The 22373-nt window shown below is 46.7% G+C and overlaps 2 protein-coding genes across 4 annotated transcripts; both read left to right on the top strand.

Annotated features, from left to right (window-relative positions):
- Nucleotides 1-12825: 12825 nt before the first annotated feature.
- LOC125510099 (protein FAR1-RELATED SEQUENCE 5) lies at nt 12826-22033 on the top strand. Of its 3 annotated transcripts, XM_048675191.2 has the most exons (9): nt 12826-13185; nt 13288-13424; nt 18620-18818; nt 18892-20748; nt 20816-21009; nt 21080-21160; nt 21232-21390; nt 21464-21661; nt 21741-22033. In XM_048675191.2, exons 1-9 carry the CDS (start codon nt 12945-12947, stop codon nt 21885-21887), a joined length of 3213 nt encoding a protein of 1070 aa, XP_048531148.2. In that variant the 5' UTR covers nt 12826-12944; the 3' UTR covers nt 21888-22033. The 3 variants fall into 3 exon arrangements, with proteins under 3 accessions (XP_048531148.2, XP_087377552.1, XP_087377551.1); XM_087521425.1 differs by lacking the exons at nt 12826-13185; nt 13288-13424 and adding an exon at nt 18178-18267; XM_087521426.1 differs by lacking the exons at nt 20816-21009; nt 21080-21160; nt 21232-21390; nt 21464-21661; nt 21741-22033 and having other exon boundaries at nt 18892-20789.
- LOC147972377 (uncharacterized) lies at nt 14220-15219 on the top strand. The gene is made up of 2 exons (XM_087522414.1): nt 14220-14264; nt 14624-15219. The coding sequence occupies exons 1-2, from the start codon at nt 14220-14222 to the stop codon at nt 15215-15217; spliced, it is 639 nt and encodes a 212-aa protein (XP_087378540.1). The 3' UTR covers nt 15218-15219.
- Nucleotides 22034-22373: the final 340 nt, after the last annotated feature.

Raw genomic sequence — 22373 nt, 5'->3', positions numbered from 1 at the left:
AGGCCTAGAAGCAAGTCAAGCGGAATTGGCAGCTAAATTCCAGCGGCAGCAGGAGCAGATCGACTCACTTAGCCAGCAAAGGGGGTCTCAGCATCTGCAGCAGCTAGCGGATGATCCAGCATTGGATACCACCGCCCCATCCATGCCGAGAAGCAGCGTGGGTTCCACCCCGGGCGACGCAGTAGTGCTGGATAGATACCCCGTGGATGACATCACGGAGAACACGAACTGCGAGCTACACTTCAAAATGAAGAACATATCCATGAAGGTGGCGGACGCCGTTGCTTTTTCAAATTCCCCCGAGGCAACCTTCCATTGCAACCCGATTCCAGCGGGCTATGCTCGTGTCTTGGTTGATGAGGTGGTGGACCCATATTCGGAGCTACAGCTTGACATTCCTGGAGGTGACGACGAGCACACATTGGGAGAGGCCATACATCGTGTCATCCTATGGAGAAAGGATTGCATCATCTTTCGAAGGCCACCGACACCGCGTCACCCGACTCCTCGTCGAAGTCTGCCACCGAGTCAGCAGACTCCCGCTCCTCCAAGTCCACCAACGCGTGAGGCCACTCCTCCTCCTCCTCCAAGTCCGGCAAAGTGTCAGGCCACTCCTCCTCCAAGTCCGACACAGCGTCAGACGTCCACTCCTCCTCCAAGTCCGGCACAACCTTAGGCCACTGCAAGTCCGGCACAGCTTCAGGCCACTCCTCCTCGTCCAACTCAGCCCCGTCAGCCGTCTCCGCCGCCTCAACAATCGCAGAAGAGACACCTCGCAGCTATGGTGCGTAGCGGTACGAGTCGAGGTCATAGTACAGGAAGTACAGGCGGAGGCAAGCGATATAAATATGGTCCAAACCTCACTACTCCTCTTCCTGTGAGGGCTTACGACAGGACCGAGGAGCAAACCAATGGCATAGTGCAGGCAGAACTCGATGCCCATTTTGGACCGAAACCGCCACCGCCGCCAAGGGAGAAAGTGCCTGTGGAAGTAGTTGACCACTTCATTCGTATGGCTGAACCACCAGCTCCTAAGCCTGTTGACACAGACTATGAGCGCCACATCAGGAAGTTACATCGACGACGTCTACAGAAGGAGGTGAGCTCGAGCTCGAGCAAACAACAAGCAGCTGTCAAAAAATGCGGGAAAACCGTTGCCCAGCTGGGAAAACAGGCGGCGCAATCGATCCCCCCGCTTGTTGTGCCGCCAACAACACGTGACAGTACGCGCGCCCAATATTATTGTGGCCAAACAGTTTACGTTCCCGAGGTGGGCGATGTGGTAATAACCCAGGAGCATATAATGCAAGCTGAAGAACTCAAGATCACTGTTGGACAACTCCTCGAGATCGAGGACATGCCTGGGATTACAGAGGAGGAAATAAAACGGAAATATGTCCGGGGCCAACCTTTGGTCGAGCCAGAAGATGTCAAGAAGCTCCCAACGAGAATGTATGAATTGCATCAATGGTACATGGACATTATCAAGAGATCCGATCGAGAGTCCCTCATGGTGTATGTCAAGAAGGATGATTACTACCATGAGAAAGTTGTGGCCGTTGAGTATTCTGAACTGTTTCAGTTATACAATCAAGACGCACTCGACAAATCTATCGTCAGTTGCTATTGTCTGTAAGTGATTTCTTTCTGTAATTTAAGTCTCAAACTAGCTGTAGTGATCCTTTTGATCAATCATTACCTGTAATTATCCTCACTATATTCTTTTCTGTGATATTATGCAGGATGAAGATGTATGAAATGAGAAAAGGTGGACGCTATGGCATTGGGTTCATTGACCCAAACACCGTTAATCAATACACATGGAAAATGAGCAAGTATTATGAAAAGCAGGTAGAGGACAGCATGCTAGAGTTCTTGAAGCGCCTCAAATACAATGAATATATACTACTTCCTTACAACTTCGAGTGAGTCACACTTTCTTGTACTACAAATTCTCTGTTTTTGCCTACTAGCTAGCTACATGTTTTTGCTTACATATGCCCGCTTAATTAAGACATGCAAACGTGTGTGCATGCAGATTTCACTGGATCTTATGTATCATTAAAGTTGACGCCGGAACAGTTGAAATACTGGACTCGCTACTCAAAGCAAATAGTGACTACAACATCTTGTATGGGATAGTCAACAGGTAATTTCAATCATTATTAACTATATATCTCGGCCTATTTAGTTCATCATTTCATGATATGAACTATTTAATAACCCCTTTATTCATTTTCTTTGTCGGCGGGCAGAGCTTGGGCAAGGTTCATCAGCGTCACGGAAGGCGAATGGAAACCACAGCTGAAATGATTTCGATCCAAGGTAAGTAATTAAGTAGTACTAGCTAGCTAGCTAGCTGCCATCTCTTTAATTATCATGCTTGATTAATTATTATCTGATCAAATTAAATTCCATTCTCGTAATAAAGGCCCTGAAGCAGGCGCAGGGGACTAATCTGTGTGCATACTGCGTTTGCAAGAACATTCGCATGATGGCGTCCAAAAGGAGCAGATCTCAAAGACAGGAATGGGTACGCTTGTCAGAACACTATTCACAATTTTTACACCATTATCGATATCTAGTCACACAACTAATACACATGCATATTGATCTCCTTCTTAACAGTTCAAAGAGGTGCGGGACAAGCTCCTAGAAACGGAGTGCGTAGAAGCACTTCAAGAGGAAATAGCGGGATTTTTGCTCGACCAGGTCATAAATCCGAAGGAAGAATACTATTACCCGCTACCGCCCCTATCGACCAGGTCATGAACCACTTCCAATTGTCATCGTGCTCCGAAGGCACCAATTAGGCTAATGCCACTGGCTCCGAAGGCAACATGCATATGTAGGAGAAATTGTATATAGCTATACATGTGTGTATGTGTAAATTAATATGGTGGTTTGTGAGACATTGATGATATATATATGATTGGTTCTACTAGAAGTTCTATTTATATATATATATATGTGTGTGTGTGTGTGTGTGTGTGTGTATATATATGCATAACGTGTACAATGTGTAGTACCGTAAAATACCAGCAAACGAAAAAGAATTAAAATGGAAAACACAAAATTAAATGAAAAAGAAATCATAAAACCAAAAACCCCCCAAACATTTTAGTACCGGTTGGTGTTACCAACCGGTACTAAAGGGCTCCCGGCCCCCGGAGCTGGCTCGTGCCACGTGGTTTCCCTTTAGCACCGGTTCGTGCTGAACCGGTACTAAGGGGGGGGGGCCTTTAGTGCCGAAATAATAGTGCCGGTTCCTAAACCGGCACTAAAGGGCCTTACGAACCGGTGCTATTGCCCGGTTCTGCACTAGTGAGAGCTGCATCTGCGAGGACTAAAATCCCTAACCTAAACTAACCAGCGCGGAGGCACCGAGATTCCCCTCCCCACCGCCATCCGCTGGAGCGGCAGGTAGAGGGGAGGCGAATCCATGGCGTGATGGTGAAGTTTGCAGGGATAATTGACTTAGCCGCCTAGGGTTAGGGAACAAAAATGAGAGGAAACATGTATCACATCATGCTAATTAATTTTATTCATACTCGAGAAAAGCGCAGAGCTGGAGAACCGTGACGACATCCCCAAGCAGAAAACAACACATGTGACAAAGAGCGGAGCTTTCGCTCCGTACCTCACCCATGTCACGACAAGGTAACAAGGACGTTCGAGACAAGTTCATACCACCAGATCTTGATCTAGGCGCCACCACAACCGCTGCAAGACAACAAGCTCGGGCCACACACCGCTACACCTCTTGTCACCTACACGACCAAGGGACACAAACCACCACTGCCGACATGATGCTCACCGGACAGCCAATCATGCAGACCACCACCTAGGGTTGTTGGCCCAATGCCTAGGAACCCAACACACCCCCCTCCCTCGCACACCGACACCAACAACCAAACCATGCTTACACCACCCACCTGTGCGGCACAGAAAGGCACCTCCTCTCAAGCCATGGACGAAGATTCAACCGTCAACTATACCACCACCTGTGGCAGTGCCGACAACAAAAATCAGTTTCCGCATACTGCGGAGGCAATATCTAGATGGGGAGGGCCACTCCCTTTGACCCACTCTACACCGATCGTGCAAGGGCCGCTGCTCCGGCGACAATGACCACCGACCGAGGAGGAGGAGGCGTTCGCGGCCCCCTAGCTGTGACTTCAAGTGCTTTTGTTGTTGTAAGAAACTTTAGAGAAGAAATGTCGAAAATGTGTACGAGGGGAAAAAAGATTGTGTTGTGAGCAAATGGAACATGCTAAGGGCATCTCCAAAGCACACCCTCAGACCATTTGCATCTGTCCGGATAGAGTGGTCCAGACTCATTTTGCACGTGACCATAAAGGATATCGAGTTACTCGCGATTCGAGGTGGCTGGGAGGCATGCCCGGCAGTGGAGAGGCACTGCGCTACAACATCGATGCTCCTCATGCGTTGACGCCCGTTGTTGCTCCTATGTACGGTGCCTAAGATCGAGGCCGTCCTATTGCCAGGGAAGGGATGTGGGCAACACTGGATGTTGGGCCGGTAGGCCGCTGACTCGAAGACGGCGGGGGAAGGCGGTGTGTAGAGGACACCAGCCTGCCGGAAAAGGATAGAGGAGAGGGAGGCATTGTTAGTGAGGGAGAGATAGGAGACAGGGGAGGATTTTCTAGGAGAAGAAGAGTAGTCACAAGATGTGGAGGGAGGAGAAAAGGTAGTTTCAGAAAGAGTCATTTTAAGCGGCGGTGTAAATCCCTAATAGGCTGTAAATCTTAGTGGGCTGTAAACAAAACTGAATGCAAATACATGTCAACCATAGAAGTTTTTTTAGGGATGCCAACGATATAAGTAAAATATATGACCCAAGTACTCCAGTTGCACGACATCAAGGCTAGCTTAGCCACTTTATTTGAGCGAGTTAATTGCACAGAAGTACCATAATTGGGGCATTGGAAGCAGATTAGTACCAAGATTGATAATTTTTACGTGTCAGTACTAAGATTGGGACGAGCAGTTGCAAAAAAGACTAAAAGTGCGTTTTATACGTATTGACGGTGTATCTGACCGGCAGGGCCCGCCCGTTAGGTGCCGACGTGACATGTTTTTTGCAGAAAACCCCCTAATGTTGTATGTAATCAAAAAAATGCCCAATTTTTTTGCGGGAAAAAGGCTCCACGAGAGGCATTCTTTTTTGTTCGCAATTTCCCACGACCTGCGACCTGCAGTGCACGGGCGCCACGCGCTAACCACCACGCCACAGCGCAGCTCGCGTTCGAACACAGGCGTTCCCTTTCTTATACCATGTCTGAATCGCTGGGCCGGCCCACCGAGGCCTACATTCTTTTTTCGATTCGCACTTAACTGCCGCTTGTGTTGGGCTCGTTCGTTGCCCATATTCCTTTCATTTCTCTTATGCTTTTAGAATGCGCGGTGAACATTTTTTTAATATACGCTGAACACTTTTTCTGCTTATAGTGAACATTTTTCAATGCACGATGAACCTTTCTTTACAAACGGTGAACATTTTCTTAATATAATAAACTTTGGTAATATCCGTTGAACATATTTGAAATGCAAATTGAACATTTTTGTACTATAGGTTGTTCAATTTTCTTACGATAAGGAACATTTTACTTAATTCATGGTAACTTTTTTTATAATTTATGGTGACATTTTATTAATACACGCTGAGTTTCAAGATTGTTATGGCGAATATTTTCTTAATACATGGTGAAATTTTTGTATTTCACAAAATGTTCAGTATGTATTAAAACTTATTGTGTAAAGTTAATTTGCATTTCCAGAATCACTTGATTATTTTAATAAAAGTTGAAAAGTTTTAATACATTTCTAAAATTTATTATGATTACACAATTATTTTTAATACATGTTCTGCGCCATGTTTCTAAAATTTAATGCATTTAAAATTATATGTTCAAGTTTTAATGCATTGATTGCAAGAATGATTAAGAAACCGGGGCAAAAAGTTCTTGAAACTCATCGTGTATCAAGAAAATGTTCACCATAAATTACAAAAAGTTCACCGCGCATTATGTAAAATGTTCATCATATCTTAAGAAAAACTTCAAGATATATTACAAAAATCTTCGATTTGCATTTAAAATATGTTCAACGTTTATTATAATGGAGAAAATGTTAATCGTTTGTAAAGAAAAAAGTTGACAACCTGTATTAAAAAAATTGTGTAATCTTAATAAATTTTAGAAATGCATTAAAACTGCAACTTTTATAAGAAATGCATTAAAACTTTTATAATAAATTTAGAAAATGTTCACCATAAATTACAAAAAGTTCACCGCGCATTCTAAAAGCATAAGAGAAATGAAACGAATAGTAACCGGGGTAACGAACGAGCCCAACACAAACGGCAGTTAAGTGCGAATCGAAAAAAAATGCAGGCCTCGGTGGGCCGGCCCAGCGATTCAGTCATGGTATAAGAAAGGGAACGCCTGTGTTCAACACGAGCTGCGCTGTGGCGTGGTGGTTAGCGCGTGGCGCCCGTCCGCTGCAGGTCGCAGGTTCGATTCCCGCCTCGCCTGATTTTTTACAACGGCTTGCCCTAATCTTAGTACTGACACGTAAAAATTATCAATTTTGGTACCAATCTATTTTCAATGCCCCAATTATGATACTTCTGTGCAATTTACTCTATTTGAGCAGATCAAAACACATCAATCGCACCGCTTACCAACTCTCCGCCGAGACATGCGCCAGACGTGGAGCGGTGGCAGCGCCCGGCCGGCCTGCTGTCGCTGTAGATGTACTTAGGCCAACTCCACCGTGCGACCCCATCCAATCCGGGCCTATCCGTTTAGGGTAAAACGGACAAACGAAACGACCCAGCGCGCGACCTCAGAGGCGGGCGCGTGACCTCAGAGGCGGACGCATGATAGAGGTTGTGGGGGCAGCTGCCCCCACTCGATTTTCTCATCCACGTATACTTGATTGTGCGTGTACTTGCCTGCCCCCACTTGGGCTAGTACCATGCCCCCATTCAGCCCATTTTCTCGTGTATTTTTAGGAGCCTATGGATTCTAACTAAACTCTGAGGAATCATCTCACCAAAAAATAAGAATTGCTACAGCCCACATCTTGTACACGTTTCACACATTGCCTTAATCTTAGTACTGACACGTAAAAATTATCAATTTTGGTACCAATCTATTTTCAATGCCCCAATTATGATACTTCTGTGCAATTTACTCTATTTGAGCAGATCAAAACACATCAATCGCACCGCTTACCAACTCTCCGCCGAGACATGCGCCAGACGTGGAGCGGTGGCAGCGCCCGGCCGGCCTGCTGTCGCTGTAGATGTACTTAGGCCAACTCCACCGTGCGACCCCATCCAATCCGGGCCTATCCGTTTAGGGTAAAACGGACAAACGAAACGACCCAGCGCGCGACCTCAGAGGCGGGCGCGTGACCTCAGAGGCGGACGCATGATAGAGGTTGTGGGGGCAGCTGCCCCCACTCGATTTTCTCATCCACGTATACTTGATTGTGCGTGTACTTGCCTGCCCCCACTTGGGCTAGTACCATGCCCCCATTCAGCCCATTTTCTCGTGTATTTTTAGGAGCCTATGGATTCTAACTAAACTCTGAGGAATCATCTCACCAAAAAATAAGAATTGCTACAGCCCACATCTTGTACACGTTTCACACATTGCCTTCTCGATCGCAGATTTTTATTAGACTCATTGCATCCCTAACTTGTATACACACGCACGCCGCCACCACGCAGGAGGCGGAAACCTGGCTGCCGCCCACCTAGCCGTTCACGCGACCGTCAGCTTGCCGCTGATAATTGCCGACTTGTCGTCCTTCATCCTTCCTGGTCTTGCATGAAGGCGCAGCAGCACATCTTCCATCCCTAAATCTTGAATATGCAATTCCCTAATTTTAATTGACATCAAGGTAAGCCGTATACGTCACGTAGGTTCTTCTCTTTTCATTTTTTTTTTGTTTGTGCAATTTCTATCTTAGAAATCATGTTAGTCTCACCAATTCATATGTATAATTTACTGATTAGGATGAATAGCCAGTTGGAACATTTTTCTTGAAACATACAAATTTTGTATAAACAACATATTAGTGACGAGTAAAATAGGCTAGTCCGGCCAGAGCAACTGCAATTCAATTGGGATGATCTATTAATATTTCCTAGTCCCTAAGACGATTCAACTTCATGTATGATGTGTGGTAATTTTAGGAATTCATTTAACATTTCACTTTTTGGCACAGCCATAGTGGGTTTTTTTTCTTTCAAAATCTAACAACTACCAAGATACATGAATTAGTTGATTTGAACAATCTTTCTAGAGTTGCTTTATTTATAAAGCCGAGTATAGCTTTTCTCTAAAAAAAAACAATCTTTCTAGAGTTCTGTTTAAAAGGAAAAGGATTGCATATTATAATCCCAATCAGTATGATGATATAAGAGGAAAATACTCAATGTAGGGGGTCGCCACTCGCGAGCCTCATCCTATAACGTGATGGGTTGGAAGATCAATCAACATTTTAATGGCGATTAGCATGATCAATACGTGGTAATTGGTTGCGGTACAACGAGGCAGAGGACATTGCATTGTGTTGCATTGTATGATAGCGGCATATGTGGTAGTTCATATGGATGCATATTTTGTTGGTATATCGCCATACATTCTTGCCCCCTCTCAAGTTTTTTTCTAGATCCGCCCCTGCGCGACCCCATCTTATTTTTCTGTCCGTTTTCTCTCCGTTCGACCCCATTCGCAACCCAAACTTGAGCTGGCTTTGGAGTAAAAGCAGACACAAACGGACGTCTATGTGGCGTCCTCGTCCGCTGCATGTCCGCCAGCCCCATGTGTCAGCCCCACATCTCCCTCTCCTCCTTTTCTCTCTCCGCCCGTGACGAGAGCACCGACAGCATCCCGTCGTGGACGAGCGTGGCGAGGCGTGGCCGGCGGCGAGGCGAGCGCGGCGAGGCGGGGCGGGGCGAGGCGAGGCGGGCGGACGGGCGGGCGCGGCGATGTGAGGCGGGGAGGGCCAGCGGGCGAGCAGGCGCGCGCGCGGGCACAGCGGCGAGCGGGCGAGCGCGGGCGCCGCGGCGAGAGGGCGAGCGGGTGTGGCCTCAGGAGGGGCCGGGCGAGCGCGCGCGGGCCGGGCGCCGCGGCGAGCATAGGGGGCGGCGTGCGCGGCTGCGGGCGGCCATGGCGCGGGCGCTGGGCACGGCTGCATGCCGCCATGGCGCGGGCACGCGCGCAGGGGGCTGCGGGCGCCGGGGCACCGCTGCGAGCTGGTGCGGCGGGACGACCACGGCGGGGCGCGGCGGCGAGCTGGCGCTGCGGTGCGGGGCGGCGAGGGTGCGGGCGGCGAGCGCAGGAAGGAGCGCGTGGGCGGGCGGCGAGCGGCGAGCGCAGGGAGGAGCGCGTGCGCGGGCGGCGAGGCGGCCACGGGCGCGGCAGGGCGGGCAGCGGGCCTCGGGCGGCGAGCGCAAGGAGAAGCGCGGCGAGCGGCATCGGCTTTTCGCGCGATCAGCGCATGCGGACGCAGCGGACGTTTTGAAGTTGGGCGCCATGGTGGGCGCCTACAACACCAGCCGGACACACATGTCCGTATTTGTCTTCATTGTCACCTCAAACGAATGAAATTCAAACAAAACGGACATTCGTTTAGGTCGTGCCGTGGAGTTGGCCTTACCACCGTCCCGACCATAAATAGCCGGTGAAACGGCTTCGATCTGACCCGTTGAACTCACCAACTTAATTCGCTACTCCTACCTTCGTTTCACCTGCAGGCTAGCTAGCCAGTGCTCTGTCTGAACCAGGAACACGCATGGTAGTTGAGTAACCTCGGAGTGCATATTTTTTTGCAGTAAAAACGGCATGAAATTAAAAAGCCACGAGAGTTGGTGCGAGGCGTGGAAGAGCATGAGAGCATGAGGCGCGGTTGGTGTGTGAATGACCAACATAACTACGTACGGCTAGATTCTCGGATACAGGGCCACATACGTGCAGCCCGTGGATCTCACTGCTACTGCCATCACTACCACATACGTACTACGCACGTACGCATATAGGCTGGTCATTTCAGTCGTTCACGTACATATATACCGAGCGGATGTGGACAAATTAAAAGTTGGCGTGTAATTAGTTAGGATCCCAATATTTCGGGACGCCAGAAGAAAAATAGCTAGACAGACCACGGCGTACGTAACATCAGTGACCAATATAAGCATGGTTCTACTTTCTATATATGAACATCTAATTACGTACGTGCGCGCCACGGCTAACATCACTCTCGTCGGCGCATGATGCTCCGCTAGTTAGACAGTGACGCCCTATCAACCTCATCATCGTCCATCGCTCGACGACAGCTGCTTGTCGGTATATGCATGTTGCGGCAACGTCGTATGCACCAAAAGGGTACAAGAATTGATTGATGGCGCCAATTTGATACTAGCTGCATACGTAATTGGCATTAAGGCCCGAGACCTCATAAACCGTCGTTTTCGTTGTAGGTAGGCAGGAGTAGTCAGCTACCTCCACCCATGCAGCGACGTCGACGTGCTACCCCGATCCTACCTGGGAATGTTCAGAGAAATGTGCCAACGCGCGCCTCATTTCTGAAACTTGGAGAAAATGTTCACATACTCAAGCTCGAATTCAGACGGAGGAGCCGACAGTTCAGGAGCACACGCGTACGTGCACCGTGCAGCCGCACGTACGTACTGTATTATAATACTAGTACTCACTAGGAACATACAAGCCGTAAGGCAGATGCAGGTTTCAATGAGCTGCAGGTACACAAAAACATCTCGCCGGCAGTGGGTAACTCCCCGTGGTAATTAACCAGCATACAGTGACCCCTGTACTTGGCCGATCGAGTAACTTGCCGGAGCCGGCAGGAGGAAGCTAGCCAAGTCGAAATCCATGTACTTGACCTGCTGCTTCGGCTCCGATCCATCTCATCTTATCTCATCCCATCTCAGAGTTAACTCTGTATTTCATCCTCCATCGTGTCTCTCTGGGGAGGGAACACAGGAATTCAATGGCCTCCATAAGAAGGTGAGTGAACCAACCTTGGATCCACCCATCCATCCAGCGGCAGCTTATTAACTTCACTCTCCCGTAATGGCAGAGTACTCCTCTGTCGAGTGTCGACTGAGCCCCGCCGGCCCACCCTGTAAAACCCAGGGCATGTGCACCTGCTAGCTCGAAGGTTCATCTGTCTACTCTAAACTGTCTGTAGCTTGGCAGATTTTCATTTCACCCCCATGCCTGCCTGCCTGCCTAGATTTATCTGCTGCTCAGAGACACACGTACCTGAATTCATCTATGGACACTATAAATAATAAACTCTTTGTAGCTTGGCAAATGATTTCACCAATGCTTGGCTGCATGCCTAGATTTAACTGCTGCTCAGAGACACACGTACCTGAATTCTTGAGTAAATGCCGCGCGGCTGAGGGTTGGGGATGGATTGGGCCCCTGCCTACGGCATTGTACTACTGCTACAATGCAGTACTGCTTGGGCACAGATCCATCTAATTTTACATATATATGGATGGGGTTCCACTTGTCGACCCACAGTGAAGCTTCCTGAACCATAATCCCTTGCTAGTTAAGAGTCCTAGAGCCTGGAGGGGAGGAGACATGCAATTATATGACGAGGCGGTGGAATGGTGCTTGTCGACTCATCGATTGATCGATCAAGGTGGTACCTAACCGTTGGTTGATCTCCATATTGATGGTGCTTGTTCTGCCGGTTTGGTTTAGCACCGGAGTAGCAATCTTGAGATGGATACTGTGGAGTGTGGAGTATAACTGTAACTAACAAGCTCATAGTGGCTGATTTGAACATTGTTAGGTTGGATTGTTAGTGCAAACCACACTCTAGTGATGGAAGTGCATGTGGGCTGTTGTAATTAAGATCTGCTTCTCATTGGGAAGGTTATAGCAGCTGCTACTGCTACTGCTACTGCATACAGCTCACCTGAATCTAGGCGTCATTGCGTAGATGTTAGATAGAGATAGATCCAACTGCCCTCTTGAATGAATAACAAGTTGCCTTAGGTCACTGTGAATAAACAACCGTACGAAATGGATAGACCATCATCTCTTCACTCACTTCTCCAGAGTATGCCATTTCGATTTTCGAAAAATAAAACTTCTCCAGAGTACAGTACTCTGTGAAATTCATAAGCACTTTGTTCTTTCATAACTGAAACGCAGGGACATTTCATGTTTTATTGCAGCTCGACTTGATGACGAGTACTAGTTGCACTAAGATTCATCTGGTGTGCACATATTCGGATAGATCGGAATTCATTCACCCCTACGGTACTCGAAATCGTCCCGCCACACGCAATTGAACCGAGTTGCGTGCCCGCTTGCATACCAGTGGTACTGAACAATGAAATATCTCCCTAATCAACCAACTGTTATTCGGAGGGCAAGCAGAAGTGCTCTCACAAAGGTGATTAATTGCAGCACACACTAACAAGAAATCTATTTTTGGCTCAGTCAGAGGCAGCTCATCATTCATGTGAAACAGCCTGCAAAGATCCAATGCGCGTCTGAAAATGCACACACCAACCAAACCCCAAAACCGGCAAGGAATTGACAGTAAACCGCGGGACATAATTACCGGAGAATTAAAGGTCCACGCGCAGGCACTGTGACCAGCACAGCAGTGCACCAACCACACGTCGTACCGGGCCACGCGGAGTAAATTCCGGCGACGACGACATGATCCAAGCAAGAGGCCACTCACTCACTCACTAGCTAGATGGATGCACAAGTGCCTACCTAGACGGATAGATGCTCTATAAATGGCGACTGCACGCAACGTTTCAGTGCATCCACCAAGTGTACACGCATACACTAGCTACTACGTCTCACTTTCAGTGGCAACTGGCAAGTGAGTGTGGAGCGATAGCAGCAATGGCGGCCTCCTCGTGGCAAGTGGCCCTTCTAGCCGTCGCGGTCTGCGTGCTCCCGGCCCTGCCGGCGGCGGGCGCGGCCCGGGCCTTCTTCATCTTCGGCGACTCGCTGGTGGACAACGGCAACAACAACTACCTCATGACGTCGGCGCGCGCCGACTCGTGGCCCTACGGCATCGACACCCCGGACCACCACGCCGCAGGGAGGTTCTCCAATGACAAGAACGTCGTCGACCTCATCAGTTGAGTAGCAAGCTCGTGCATTCATGGATGCTCTTCACCAGCCGTCGGTGGTATTTAGAGGGCTTGGCTAACTAATGATTGATTAACAATGTTGCACGCAGGCGAGCAGATAGGATCCGTGCCGGTGCTGCCGTATCTTAGCCCCGAGCTGGACGGCGAGAACCTGCTCGTCGGCGCCAACTTCGCCTCCGCCGGCATCGGAATCCTCAACGACACCGGCATCCAGTTCGTCGAAAAGGTGTGACGACACCCGGGTGCCCCGGCACCTGGTTATCCTGTCCGTTGAATGAGTTAAAGATTCGTGCCGTGTAGCTTTCAGGTACAGACGCTTGTACAGTACTAGTATGATTAGCCGGCTTTATCAGAGAGACAAATAGCGACGGGAGGAGAGAGGCATGGCAGGAATAGGCTCTGCAAGTATAGGTCTGTTAGCCTCGGGAGGAGTGAGGCATGTCAGGAATCGGGCTGGAAAAGATATTGCTGTCCACGGGCGGTGTTTATTGAGGTGACAGCAGAGGGAGAACGATACATGCGCACAGTTGCATGACATGATATCCCTTTGCGCACAGTCTGCATCCCTTCTTTTCATTTGTCACCAGTGTGAGCTTTTTTGGTCACCGGAGAGAGTAGCGGCCGGTGTGGTTTTTTCTAGCAGACAACGCCACCGGCGGGGGAGTTCTGGGGGAGTTCTGTATGTATGAGATGGGCAACGTCCAGCCTGGTATTGCAATCCACCTACAAGGGGAGGCATCGTCGTCCGCTTCTTCATCAGCGTGGACGGAGAGATCTCATGTTCTTCGTAAGCCGCCAGTGGCGGTAAGATTTCTTGTTCTCAGATGATATATCAGATGTCCAGCTACTCTGCATCTCCCGCTGCATCTAACACGCATGTGGTCTGCATAGTGCACCGGTAAGGGGTGCATCTTTTGCGCGCGTGCTATCACAGCGAGGTATGCTGCCGCACAGATATCAACTCGAAGAAACAGAGAGCCGGAGGTGAACGCGGTTGGGGAAGTAACACAACTGATGGCGGATGGATTGGCCGGAGCAGATGGCGGACGACATGTCGGGCAAGCAAGTGAGCATGTCCAGCTGCACCATCCGCCGGTGAGTCCCGCAGCTAGTCCGGCTGCTAGTCCTGCTGCAATATCAAGGACGCTATGCACCTAGAATGCGTGGCAAGTAGCAGTGAACCAAGACGTGGGGAGGTTGTAGACGACACGTCTCATCGCCAGTGGCTCGTTTGAAACACCGGCCGACACGTACATCTACCTCTAAGTACTCTGGCAGGCAGACATGTCATATCATGTACCAATATTCATAGGTTGTAGGTCGGTGTAGGTGCGTAACAGTAGAGCTATACTAGACTAGTTTATGTTGATTACGTCAAACGGCCACCGCCTAATCAAGAAACAGACCTATTATTATATTCATTAGTTAGATAGCTTGGCACAAATCTCAACGCAGCCAGACTGGACGAACGGTCCAGATAACGGGGTGTCTAGACACCCGGGATCTGAAAGTCCGGTTGTAGAACCCTTCACCGGCGAGTCGATCGCCGTTCCGGTGCCGAAAGAACCGGTGTGGAGCCGCTGCGCACTGCAGTACTGCTTCGGCTACGACGCCACCACTAGGCAATACAAGATTGTCCACAAAGGCTACCAGCGTCAGCTGAAGGTGTTCACCGTCGGAGCAGACAAGGAGTGGAGGACCGTGAAGATCGCCCATGCCTCCTGGTACGAGTACGGCCCGGCGTGCAACGGCGGAGCCGTATACTGGAGTTACGAGGACAATGATCACGGCGGGATCCTTAAGCACGCGCGCTTCGACCTGGCGACGGAGGAGATCACGTCGGTCGAGAGCCGGCGGGTGGACAGTCAGCCGATCATTTGCCATCATTCGTGGTGGCAGCGCGGTGAGCCGTGCATCATCCAGATAAGGTGGTTGGTCGGTGACGGCGGTGAGTCCACGGGCGGCTATTGGCCGCATAACATGAACCCATGGCGTACGAGGTCGATTTCGTCCACCTGACGGCCGGCCGGCGCCTCCCAGGGCCGCAGGCCCTGCAGCGGGGGCACCTGTTGATGCAGGAGAATAACGGGGCTCTGTACGCTCACCGGATCATGAGCAAAGGGGTTCACGGGCTTGATCTTGGTTGCGAGAAGCTGCTGAACGGGATTGGCGTTCAGCGCAGCCGACGGTGGAGAACACAGCAGGATATAAGCACGTTCGCCTACGTCCCCACAGTAGCCCCAGCCCCCTTGGCGCTATACGTAGGCGCACCTCTGGCCGGTGCACTTGGTGCTTTCCATGTCCCTCCTGCTCACAAGTTGCACAATGTTAAACAGGAATGAATGGTCAACAAGAAAATAGACCTTGGTTCTACTTCATCTCTTCAACAACTAATATATTCATTTGGGTTGGGGTTTACGAGTTCCTTTTACTACTGTTTGTACATTTGTACCCTTATGATTCATCCGTTGGTTTGACCCTGGTAGGTAAATACTCTGTTTCAAATCACGTTGTATATTAGGTCTCGCTTATGACAAGTCTTTGACAAATAGTAACACTTTTCATATGTAAGTTTTGAGATTTAAAGTAAAAAATGAATAATAAAAGAAGCATTTTGAAATACTCTCGCCGTTCCTAAATATAAGTCTTTGTAGAGATTTCACTATGGATTACATATGGATGTATATAGATGCATTTTAGAGTGTAGATTCGCTCATTTTGCTCCGTATGTAGTCCATAGTAAAATCTCTAAAAAGACTTGTATTTAGGAACGGAGGGAGTATATATGAATCTAATGACATTAATTTCATAGGCTTCCTTCTCTTGTCTTAATTGATACCTTAATTTGGGTTACTTCGTATAGCGAAAGAAGAACCGACTCTCTTTGGAGGACTCACGGTTGAGCAAAGACAAGGTCATGATCTTTCTTGAAATTGGCTTTCGCCCCGCTTTACAAATTAAGTCAATATCACGTCCATACAAGAGTTACAAATTCAACAAGAACACAGACACACCCAAGGAAAGTATAAAAAATTATAGAAACAGACCACCAAGCTAAGTGGCCACAGATGGGGCCTACTATGAGGCCAGGCCGTCAGCGGCATCAAAATCATCCAAGAAACACTCATTCTATAATCCCCCTCCCGGTTTATTTTCCCGCGCATCACTAGTAACACGGATGACAAGGAACGCCCCCTACATAACGCATGTGCACTTAAGCTCCCCGTAGTGGGTAGTATCATAAGTTATTATCACACATATGATATTAGTTTATAATACTACCTCCGCAATGCATAGTATCATAGAGTAATATGCAAGACATATATTAGTACTGTATTTATTATAATATAGTAGCATGGTATGATACTCAACCCTCTCTTTCTTTATTACTAATTCTATGTTACCTCATCAAAATTGCCTAATTGGCATGCATGATACTAGCTATGGTACTCTCGTTGCGGGCAGCCTGAAATTACTCTGGCGCGAGCGGGGCATAGAAATGGGCACGACAAAAGAGGAAGACGTAGACCGTATAGGAAAAAATTGAAAAGAAATTAAGTGCAGAGAAAAAAAGGAATGGAGGGAGTACACGACAAAGCCGGAGAAGGTCACTTTTGAGTGCGAGTGGTTTTATCACATGATGGGAGCATGAAACTCCCCTAAGTTATGTACCATCAAATGAAGACGTGGATTTCGCTAGCCTCATTGAAAGAACATCCACCCCTAAGGAGGGTTTTGGTATTAATGACAATGTTGATTAAACAACTAATTATGCTTCGAGTGTGTTTTTTGTATACACATCATGGAACGTAAAGTTGGTCGGCAACCCCCCTAAGCTAAAAGGATAAAAGAAGACGACATGTCGGTTTTCTATCGATGATATACCCTTTTTGAATCGTAGGTATGTCGTACTATTAAGAGGGGATACACCATAAATCCTATGTGGGAATCTTGAAGAAAACAAAGCCATGACCAGCCATAATGTGGACGAGCACCATGTTTTTCACATTTTGTGTTGTTGTCGTTCTCTGGATTAGATCGTATTATCCGACTTATGTCGGACTATTCGACATATATTCCGACCTCGGGTCCAACTTTGCCCAGTGTCTCTGGATAGTGTTGGATACAATGTTGGAGGCTAGGCCGGATAATCCGACATGTCGGATGTCCGACTACTTCTCTGCGTAGTGTGCATAACGGGGCAAAAATCTGGTGGAACTATATAAGCCACCCTTTTCTCCAAAGGAGGGTGACGACTGACAACTCCTACTCTCTTTCCTCCATTGATCGAAAGCTTAAACTTGGATTCCTCCCTCTCTAGCCTCTAGCACTCAATCCATTCCATATTTTAGAGAGAGCAAGAGGAACACCCGGTCTACAAATCCAGCAAAGCAAAACTCAAGTTCATCGATTCCCCACGAGGTCCTTGATAATCTTGTTATTCTTGGGTTGGTGGGGACCTAGGCAATTATTCAGGAGACAAGGACGGTGAGCAGCAACGTGGATTGGAGCATGCAAGGCAAGATGGGCTTCTAGTTTTTTTCCTTTTAGTTTCTCGATTGGGCCTTTCTGAATCAAACTTTGTACGATTTATTGTTGCTTTCCTTGTCATCTGAATACATATACCGGACGCGGCTTGCCTGCGGCCGCTGCGTGCGACCATCCGTGCGACCCAGCCATCGCACGGCTGTGGCTCCACGCACGCCCCGCTCCAGAATTTCTGCCAAAACAAAAAACAAAATACACATCCTAATACAGATTCTCTTCCGTAATATTCTCATCATTAGAACAGAACGCAAAATTGGAGGGAATAATCCAATCTCCCGCCATCCCACAAACAGATCCATGTCATATACAAAAGCGCGCCAAAATGCAAATCTATTCCTCACAGGAGGCAGGAGCGACCTACAGTCTTGAGGGCGCACAACAATCAATAGCGGCTTCTGTTGATTTGAGCAGCAAAGTAACCCGCGTCCCTGATGGCATCTCCAAGTCTGACGTCCCCCCTGGCTTCTCCGACGAGTGGTCCGGGGAACCAGGAGGGTGACGATCAATCTCACACCCCAAAAGTAAGAAACCTGACGCAGTTCTTGTTGGTGAATCTTTCCATTAACTATGACACGATCCCGGATGTTGGACAGAAAAAAGCAGCATGCTGCACCCTTGTAGAACTTCTACAGAAACCATGATCACAATCCGCACATGCCAAACAACGATGGAAAGTTAGTTCTTTTCCATTTAGAAAAACAAATCAGAACCATGTACAGCACCCCCATTTCAAATTTAACTGCATGTGCGGACTTTCTTGTAGGATCTCTTATTTCAGTTCCTGGAAAGCATCCAGTACAGTATTTTCTATTCCTTTTACAATGCATATAGTTCCTGGAAAGTAATAACTAAATCATATCCTTTTTGATATAGGATCAGCAAGAAACCGAAGTAGATGACAGTGATGAAAGGGTACCAAAGCTTGGCATGAAATTTTTATCTGAAGAGGAAGCCTATTTATTTTATAACAACTATGCTAAAACTATCGGTTTTAGCATCAGAAGAAGTAGTGGCCATAAAGTGACAAACTCTTCTACATTTCAGCAACGGACATTTACATGCTCTCGTCAAGGTATGGATTATTTTTAATTTGTTTTGATGTTGATCACTTCTTTATGCTCTAAGAAAATTACTACAACTTATAGGCCATCGTCGGGAAGATAAAAGAGAGGAGACATTTAGTTATAGTAGGCCTGAAACAAGATGTGGTTGTAATGCCCGTATGAAGATTAGCCTTAGAAATGGATTTTATTATGTGTATGAATTCGAGGCATCACATAACCACACTCTTGCTCATGGAATAATGGCCCAATACTTGAGATCCCAGAGAAAACTGACAGAAGCACAGATAGCAAATGCAGAGGTTGCAAAGTCAGTTGGCATTTCAAATAAAGCAACAATTGATTTGATGGCCAAAGAAGCAGGTGGAAGTGAAAACCTTGGCTTTACACCTCAAGATATGAAAAATTGTTTATACTCAAAGAGAACAATAAAAGCAAAGGTAGGTGACACAGGTGGAGTATTAGAATACTTGGAGAAAAAGGTCTCGGAAGATGTCAACTTTTATTATTCAATTCAAGTGGATGAGGATGAGTTGATAACTAATATTTTTTGGGCCGATTCCAAAATGGTTTCAGACTATGCAATATTCGGCGATGTTATATGCTTTGACACCACATACAGAAAACTAGATGATGGACGTCCATTTGGTTTGATTGTCGGGGTGAATAATCATCAGAAAACTGTTGTCTTTGGTGCTGCACTTCTCTATGATGAAACTGCCGCTAGTTTTGGTTGGCTTTTCATAAATTTCCTAAAAGTTATGTCAGAAAAACATCCACGTACAATTCTCACCGATGAAGATGCGGCAATGGCGAAGGCAATTCGTGAAGTCTTCCCTCACTCTCACCATAGACTTTGTGTGTGGCATATGAATCAAAATGCTCGCAAGCACCTCGCCGGAGTTGTTGATGAATATAAGAAGTTCAATGTTGATTTTCAGCATTGTATTTATGATATAGAAGAGGAGGAAGAATTTGCAGGTGCATGGGATAAAATGATTGACAAGTATGGATTGCGTGACAATGAATGGCTGCAAAGGCTATTTGAGAAAAAGGAACATTGGGCACTAGTGTACGGCAAAAATACGTTCTCTGCCCACATGAGTACCACCCAAAGAAGTGAAAGCATGAACAATGAACTGAAGAGATACATTAGTATTAAATATGACATGCTTACTTTCTTTGAGCATTTTGAACGGCTAGTTTCGGATAAAAGATGTGAAGAGGTGAAGTATGACTTTAAAGCAACACAGACTACTCCCAAGTTGAAGGTTGAATCTAGCTATATGTTAAAACAAGCTGCAGGTACATATACTCCAGCAATATTCAAGATGTTTCAAGATCAAGTGCTTCGGACTCTGAACTACGACACATTGCTTTGTGATGAAAGTGACACAAAGCTGAAGATTTATGTAGTAAAATTTCATGGCACACAACGTGAACATGTTGTTAGATTCATTCCAGAAGATGAAAAGGTTAGCTGCAGTTGCAAAAGGTTTGAGTTTGCTGGAATTCTTTGCTCTCATTGCTTAAAGGTACTTGATATTAACAATATCAAGCATATCCCTGGTGAATATATCTTGAAAAGATGGACAATTGATGCCAAAGTTCTAGATATAACAAGCAAATGCAACCCGCATGATAACCTAAAAGCAAGAATGTCTAACCGCTACAAGGAACTGTGCAGAATATTTGTGAAAATAGCTGCTCGTGCCGCTGAGTCAGAAGAATCATACTATAAGGCTGCGAAGTGTGCAGAGCAATTAGCACAGGATGTGGAGAAATGCTTGAAGATTAGAGCTGATCCAGATTTAGTTAGCCCTGATCCAGATTTGGTTCGCGCTAATCCAGATTTGGTTAGTGCTGATTCGGATTTGTTTACTGCTGATAAAGATTTGGTTAGTGCTGATACTGATTTGGGTACTTCCTGTACTAAAGAAGGTACAAACTATACTAACAATAATTGCCTAGACTATTGTTGAACAAAGACTGATATTTAGCATTACAGTGGCAGGAGTAAACATCGCCTCTAGTAGAATTTCAAAACACGGCGAAGGGCTTGCAAAACCAAAAGGTATGAAGGTCAAGGAGAAGACTGTGAAAGGATCAAAAAGACCCGTTGGTGGATTTGAGAAAGCAACTTCAAAGAAGAAAAAGAACACAACTAATATTATGCAACTAGAGCCTCGTGGCCCCTCAACGGTATAATATTTTGTTACTCGATTCATATAAAACTTTCAACATGCTGACGTTTCTCTATCATTTTCAACAGGGTCTTTTGAAGAAAGCAGCTTCAAAGAAGAAAAAGAACACACATGATATTATACAACTACAGTCTCATGAACCGTCACTGGTAATAATACTATGTCGCTTGTTTCTTATAAAACCTCAACTGTACTGACCTTTCTCTATCATTTTCTACAGGGTCCTATGGAATTTTTCACGAATCAAATGGCTGCGTATCAGTTACACTACAATACTATGCTAAGTGCTTCAATGCAGCCATCAATTGGTAATACCATCCCTATGCCACCACATACCCATCAACTGTTGGCTGGATTCCAACCATATAATGCAGCAATGGTAGAAGCAGTACATACTTTCAAATTTCCTATTTTTTAAACTTCAGTGCAACTGAACTTTGCTTTCTCCGCAGGGTCATCCGACAAATAACATGTACACCTCGCTGCAAGGGACCACTGGGGCCTCTAAATCTGGTTCGATGACAGGAGAAAATCAAGACTTCCTCCATCTACCGAATCCAACATCTATCCTAAATGCTTCAATGTTGCAATCAAGTGGTCATACCATCCCAATGTCACCGCAGATCCAAGAAGCACACAATATTCCAGTGGTATAAGCAGTACACACTTTCGTTTCAAGTATAATTTCAGAACTTCAATGAAACTAAACTTCTCTAATTTTATTCACAGGGTCATCCAACAAATCACATGTATACATATTTACACCGGCAACATTCCGTGCTGAATCCCTCACTGCAAGGGAGCATTGGGACCTCTGACTCTGGTTTGATGACAGAACAAAATCAATTCGTTCTCAATCAACCGAAGCCAACCTAATCTATTTGTTCTCGAGAGTTTTATCTGATATGTGTTAGACTTCCAAGTTGCAACTGATTTTTACTGAAACTTGTATGTACCGTTAACTGAATGCTACTCCATCTTGCCAATCAAATATACTCGTTCACAGAATTATCTATGCACAATGTCCGCAGGCATCATGCTCATCCGACCTCTCAGTTATTCTTCAATTTAAGTGTGATGATAGGGATCCCAACAATCAATTTTAATTCTATTGACAAAAGTGCAGACATAACCATCTGCCCAAATGTCAAACCTAGAAGCTCAGAGCGAGCAGACAACAGATCAATTGGTCCAAGCCTTCGAGCGTTGCGAGCACAAGATTGACAATAGCATGGAAAGAATTTTTATTAAACACAATGCCTGCTCTCAGCTTTCTCACAACTCAATCTGCATCAGACAGGAGCAACACAAGAAGAAGGAGATTTACCTGTGTCCTGTGCAGGTGATGCTGAATCCACGAGC

Source organism: Triticum urartu, chromosome 5A (genome assembly GCF_056163025.1).
Source record: "Triticum urartu cultivar PI428250 chromosome 5A, HENAU_Tu73, whole genome shotgun sequence".
NCBI lineage: Eukaryota > Viridiplantae > Streptophyta > Magnoliopsida > Poales > Poaceae > Triticum > Triticum urartu.
This window is presented reverse-complemented; position numbering and strand designations above follow the sequence as displayed.

Coding starts and splice junctions, on each gene's coding strand:
- LOC125510099 (XM_048675191.2), top strand. CDS start 12,945: ATGGCGGCCTCCTCGTGGCAAGTGGCCCTTCTAGCCGTCGCGGTCTGC. Junction 18,819..18,891: donor ATTTACATGCTCTCGTCAAG/GTATGGATTATT, acceptor TACAACTTATAG/GCCATCGTCGGGAAGATAAA. Junction 21,010..21,079: donor AGCCTCGTGGCCCCTCAACG/GTATAATATTTT, acceptor CATTTTCAACAG/GGTCTTTTGAAGAAAGCAGC.
- LOC147972377 (XM_087522414.1), top strand. CDS start 14,220: ATGGATTGGCCGGAGCAGATGGCGGACGACATGTCGGGCAAGCAA. Junction 14,265..14,623: donor ACGACATGTCGGGCAAGCAA/GTGAGCATGTCC, acceptor TATATTCATTAG/TTAGATAGCTTGGCACAAAT.